Consider the following 6,314-nt stretch of genomic DNA (forward strand, 5'->3'; position numbering starts at 1 on the left):
GAAAGAAAGCCACACCCCATGCTGACCTGTACAGGTATAGGAGTTTGCATTTACTGTGAAGACCATACACCTGCCATTGTGTTATATGTTTAACCAGCATTATTTTGTTTCTTATCATAACCCCTCAAAGTTGGCACTATTGTCATCCTCCCATTTTATGTTAAATAAGGCATATGAGGCATAGAGAGCGTAGGCACAGACTAGGACCCCCTTCCATCCATCACAGTATATACTGTCTCAACATGAATACAGACATGCATATAGATCTATGATATATACGGAGATCTAGCCCATAATGAAAGTTCACTATTTAGAGGTAGGAAGGCAAAAAACAAACAAAAAACTTCTTTCATATTTGGGTAAGTTAGGGAAAGTAGAATCTTCTTTAGTTACCACGCAAAGCCTTCATGAATTTCTGGAGCTTTTAAATGATGGAAGAAAGGGGGCAGGGCAAGGGGGGAGAAACATATCTTCTGGGCTCCTTTCTCTGTTTCAAAAGAAGGGATGAGATAAATAGCACTGCCCTAACAACGAAACAGGAGGAATCTAGGAGGAAGTGAAAATTCTGGCAGAGCGCCCTGCAGGTCTGTGAAGGAGATGTTGAAGATGCAGTAAGCCACTGGCAGGGAATCCTAGGATGGCTAAGCTGGGGCAGGAAGCCAAAGCCTAGGACACTGCATTAATCAGAGATGGTCACAAAAAGTGAAAACAGATAGTGAAAACAGTAAATAGAACATATGTCCCCTAAAAGTAGAATCAGATGCTCTGGGAAGGCTGGCACCGCCGATGACCAGCTAGAACAGGCTGCAGGAGCCTCCTCCTCGCTGCATACCTTCATCCTTCTGATCGGTCCCATTTCACAATGTCAGCCACTGTCCTGTTCTACCTTAATCCAGACCAGCTCTGGGAGCCGGTCTGTCACCGCTGATGTTAGGCCCTACTCACCAGAGTCGCTGCCTGACGCCTCACACGGCCACTCTGGGTCCACTCCCCACCGCTGAACTAGACTCTGGCTGATACAGCACAGCTTTGTGTGTAATCCCTGCCCATGCATTGTTTTCTGTGTTATTCCTGCTTCCTCAAACGGAAACTTCGGAGAATAGAACTGATATCTCTTCCTCTCGAGTTCCACAGTCTCCACTATAAGAACTCAGCAGATACAGGATCACTGATCAAAAGGAAGGGCGTGAGTGAGTACCAGAGAGCAGTGGTGTCACAGATAGGCTATTCTGGGGAGTTTCTACCAAGAAGCAATTAAGAAAAGTTTAGTTTATAGGAACCGCTGTAAACTTGTTTTTATGTATCTCACTATAAACAGTAGTTTTGAGTTATCTTGCTATAAGTATTAGTTATCAAATATTAGTGATAAACTCGACTCATCGCATTTTTCTTGAGAGATGTTCTCCCCAAGCTACTTTTAAAGAAAGAGTATTGAAAACTGAGTGAAAAATAAAGGAATTTGCTGTCAGCTAATTCACCCATTGAACAGCTGGTTTGCATCTCTTCCCGTTTCGCTTAGAAAACCTTGTGCAATTCCTTTTCTGCCTCATAAGAATGAAATGTAAATGGTTTATAGTAAAGCTTAATCATCTTCTCTTCCTTATCTCCTGAGAAATGTACCCATAAAAGGTATGCAAAATATATCTTAGGGCAGTGATTCTTGACTAGCAGTGACTTTGTTGTCCCCAAGGGGACATTTGGTAATAGTTGGAGACATTTTTGGTTGTCACAACGGGGGGAGGGTGTGATACTGGCATCTGGTGGGGGGAGACCATAGAGGCCCCCTGTACAACACAATGAATAGGACAGACCCCACAAAAAAGAAAGAAAAAAATGGCAAAGCTTCATAACATAAAATATCCTATTATTTTATAAATGCTATTCTTTTTTATAGACACAAATAAAGAAAGCACACAATGGATCTTAAAATTCTACAATTACATATACCATGGGAAGCGGGAAGGAACAGTTTTAAGCAGACATCTGGTATCAATTAGACCTGACCTTATGATGCAGAATTACTAGTTCAAGAATCTCTGATAGCAAATAAGCTCTGTAGCTCAGCAGAAGGAACAAGACAGATCAGATCTGACCCCCTGCTATAAACCACTCTTAACCAGATCAGGACACTATTTTATCTTCTGGCACATCACCTGAGGACAATTTAACAGTAATATATCTTACTAATAACCATCAACTTCAATCTTTAAAAAAATTTTTTTTAAAACATTCTCTACAAAACCAATGTCCTTTGATATAAATTGTGATCCAGCTCAGACCAGGCCTCTATCTTCATTTTCCTCACAAACTATGTAGAAAATTCCCATCACTAAGCATTCCTGTCTATTGTCTGGGGAAATGAAGGAGAGTAAGTGTTACATTAAGATTTATGACTGAAACTCCCCCACAGTGATATAACACAGCCAGAGGCAGCAAAGAAAAACTCCTTAGAATTTATTGCAAAAATTATAATCAACACAAAGAATCTCATCGAAGAAATGTTTTCCTCAAAGTTAAGCAAAGTTACTTTACAATTCCCAAAGCTGCTTAAGGATGAAGTTGCACTGGCATTTTTCACTTCACTGTCCCTCCCCCTTGCTCCTCATCAAAGCCACATACATACCCCCACGCTCACTCGCAGGAGTCCACTACTGTACCTCACCGAAGTCGTCACTGGATACCTTAAATATCACTGGGCGCCCTCTAGGTGAACAGCGGGTGGGTGGGCGTGGATGGTGGGGTGGGCTTGTGGATGCCAGGGGGAGAGCCGGCGCAGACCACACCTGGACCTCCGAACTCAAGGTCCCCTCTTGTGGGATCCCACAGCTCTCAAGGTGGGTGGTCTCCAACCGGCTCCAATTAGGAATCCACTCCAGGAATAATAAGTGGGACGACCCCTGTCCTAGATGAAGACCTGGTCTATGCACACTCAAGGATAAAAAGGATCTTCAAAAATCCTTCCGTAGTTGCGCTCTCTCTTAGGAAGACAGCTCCAGATGAGATTTTGTTTCCCACGAAGTGCGAAGTGGTGCTCTCCTACATGCCCGCGAAGGGTCTCGGGAGACAGTTTCTGCCCTACAAGGGCTGCTAAATTGGTTCACCTGGTCGCGGCAGTGGCTTATGCACCTCCAGGTGTGAACACGCGGGCGCGCAGCCTCAGGTGTACAAACTCGGGGTCCGCTCCCAGGTGTACAGACTCAGGGGGTGCACACACAAGTATGCAGACGCGGGGAGCAGCTCCCAGGTGTGCAAAGCCGGGTGCGCACGCACTGGTTAACACACTCAGGTGCGCACATAGAGCCGGGCAGGTCAATCCCACCACGCTGCGAACGGCAAGTCTCGACAGGGAACCCCCAAACTCCAGTCGGCATCCTGCCTCCACCAACTCACCTCCTCCAAAAATTTGGTCAAATCGTACACCTTGTAATGCAGGATCAACCAGGTGCTCTTGCTGTGGTTGTGCTTCTGGATCTCTTCCAGGGTATAGTACTTCACGGCTTTGTCGGACTCCTCTGCCATTTCGGAACGCGGCGAGCCTCAGGCCCTAAAACTAGCAGCGCAGCCGGGCGGAGTTCAACCGGCGTCTCCGCTAACTTACCCCGGGACATTCCCCACGGCGCTACTCAGCGCCTGGGCAGGGAGGCAGGCACTGGGGTGGGGGTGGGGGGAGGCCGAAACAAGGCCTCCGATGATTGGCCAAAATTCGTGTCACTCAAGGATCCCGCCCTCGGCCGACACTCCACCAACTCCAACGGGCCGCGCCCAGTTCGCGAGTGTTGATTGGCTGCAGAAGGTGCCCTTCACAGTCACAGCTGTACGAGCACGCGGAGGGCGGGGCTCCCTTTGTGTCTGCGCAGAAGGCGGTGGCGCGGAGATCGGGCGCCAGGGCTCGAGCCCTCGGGTGTGGGTGTTCGTGGCGGACAAGGCGAGGTGGCCGACGAGGGAGGGTCCGACGGGGCGGGCGCAGAGTCCATCTTGTGTAGGGCAGCGACCCCACATCAGAATCGCCGCGATTTCCCAACCAGGTCAGATCAGGCAGAGCTGGGCGTTAATTTGTAACAAAGTCGTTCCGCTGCGAGGGTCGAGGTGGACTGTTAGTGTGAGAGGAGATGTAAACGAGCCTCGTGGACGGTAAAAGACGCAATTACCTCATGTAGGCCTCGACAAAACAAGTGTGTTGCCCAGAACAGTGCTCTGTAATTTCCCGACCCATCCCCAGAACTGCCCCAGAACTGCCCCATTCTCACAGGATAAACAAACCCAGGGAAATTGTTCTATAAAAGCAAAAACGTCCTAATGTGCGTAGGACATATGTCGCTCTGAAGTTATTCGCTGTTGACCCTGACCAGGCGAGTACTTGTATTAGTGTCTCCTGTCTATTCTCAACAGTATATTGTTTAAGGTAAATCCTAAATAATTGATTGCTCTTGGAATAGAGTCTGGAACAGTACCTCCCCAGCTGGGCACCGATAGGAAGATTTACAAATGTTCTATTTTAAAAAGGCGGGGGAGAGAATTCCAGCATATTAAAAAGTCGTCTGATATTTATTAAGGTCTTTTTCGGCAATGGTATTTAATTCCAAAAAGAACTACACAATAGGTTACACATGTACGTCATCCTCCCATAAACTAAGCACAGTTCTTCCACACTAGTTGCTGATGAATGTTAGCTTCCTGTCCCCCTGCTTACCTCTTCCATAGGAATGCAAGGCCATGGAAGACATTTTTCCAAACATTCCAAATAGTCTTTAGCCTTTTCATATGATGGAATACATTGATTTTCACTAGCTTTGCATCTCTGAAATAAACCCCACTTGCTTACGATGTATAATTTTTTTATTTGCTTTTTTAAAAAACTGAAGTATAGTTAATATACAATGTGTTAGTTTCTGATGTACAGCAAAGTGATTCAGTTATACATACATATATGTTTTTCATATTCTTTTCTGTTATAGTGTATTACAAGATACTGAATATAGTTCCCTGTGTTATACAGGACTTTGTTGTTTATGTATTTTATATATATATAGTTTGTATCTGCTAATCCCAAACTACTAATTTATCCCACCCCCTTTCCCCTTTGGTAACCATAAATTTGTTTTCTATGTCTGTGAGTCTGCTTCTGTTTTGTAAATATGTTCATTTGTATCATATTTTAGAGTCCATATATAGATGATATCATGATATTTGTCTTTCTCTGACTTCATTTAGTATGTTAATCTCTAGGTCCATCCATATTGCTGTGTCATAATTTCATTCTATTTTACAGCTGAGTAGTATTCCATTGTACATATGTGTGAGTATATATATATATACACATATACCACATCTTCTTTATTCATTCATCTGTCAATGGACATTTAGGTTGATTCCATGTCTTGGCTATTGTAAATAGTGCTGCTATGAATATTGATTGGGGTGTATGTCTCTTTTTGAATTAGAGTTTTCTCTGGATATATGCCCAGCAGGACTACAAGATCATATGGTAACTCTAGTTTTTTTAAGGAACCTCCATACTGTTCTCCATAATGGCTGCATCAATTTACATTCCCATGGTGTAGGAGGGTTCCATTTTCTCCACACCCTCTCCAGCATTTATTATTTGTAGACTTATTTGTATTGTTTCTGACCTGTGTGAGGTGATAGCTCATTGTAGTTTTGATTTGCATTTCTCTAATAATTAGAAATGTTAAGCATCTTTTCATGTGCTTATTATCCATCTCTATGTTGCAGAAATATCTATTTAGGTCTTCTGCCCATTTTTTGATTGGGTTGTTTGCTTTTTTGTTATTGAGTTGTATGAGCTGTTTGTATACTTTGGAAATTAATCCCTTGCTGGTCACATTGTTTGCAAATATTTTCTCCCATTCTGTGGGTTGTCTTTTCATTTTATTTATGGTTTCCTTTGCTATGCAAAAGTTTATAAGTTTGATTAGGTCCCATTTGTTTATTTTTGCTTTTATTTCTGTTGCCTTGGGAGACTAACCTAAGAAAACATTGCTACAATTTATGTCAGAGAATGTTTTGCCTATGCTCCCTTCTAGGAGGTTTATAATGTCATGGTTTATATTCAAGTCTTTAAGCCATTTTGAGTTCACTTTTGTGTATGGTGTGAGGGAGTATTCTAACTGCATTGCTTTACATGCGGCTGTCCAGCTTTCCCAACACCACCTGCTGAAAAGATATGTAATTTTTATGTACTGCTGAATTATATTTTGTTAAGAGATTTCCTATCCATATTTATGATATTGGTGTGTAGTTTTCATTTTATGCATTGTATTTGTCTGGCTTGGCTATCAGAGTAATACTGGCTT

The 6,314-nt window shown here is 43.4% G+C and overlaps 1 protein-coding gene across 3 annotated transcripts in view; it reads right to left on the bottom strand.

Annotated features, from left to right (window-relative positions):
- Positions 1-3,627, bottom strand: part of CYB5A (cytochrome b5 type A) — a 41,073-nt gene extending 37,446 nt beyond the window's left edge. For all 3 annotated transcript variants that reach the window (XM_082667231.1, XM_082667232.1, XM_082667233.1), the window contains exon 1: positions 3,391-3,627. In XM_082667231.1, the coding sequence (XP_082523357.1) occupies positions 3,391-3,519 (129 nt within the window). In that variant the 5' untranslated portion in view covers positions 3,520-3,627. The remainder of the gene's footprint in view (positions 1-3,390) is intronic.
- Between the last annotated feature and the right edge of the window lie 2,687 nt (positions 3,628-6,314).

Source organism: Grampus griseus, assembly GCF_964374135.1.
Source record: "Grampus griseus genome assembly, chromosome: 12".
NCBI classification, from domain to species: Eukaryota; Metazoa; Chordata; class Mammalia; order Artiodactyla; family Delphinidae; genus Grampus; species Grampus griseus.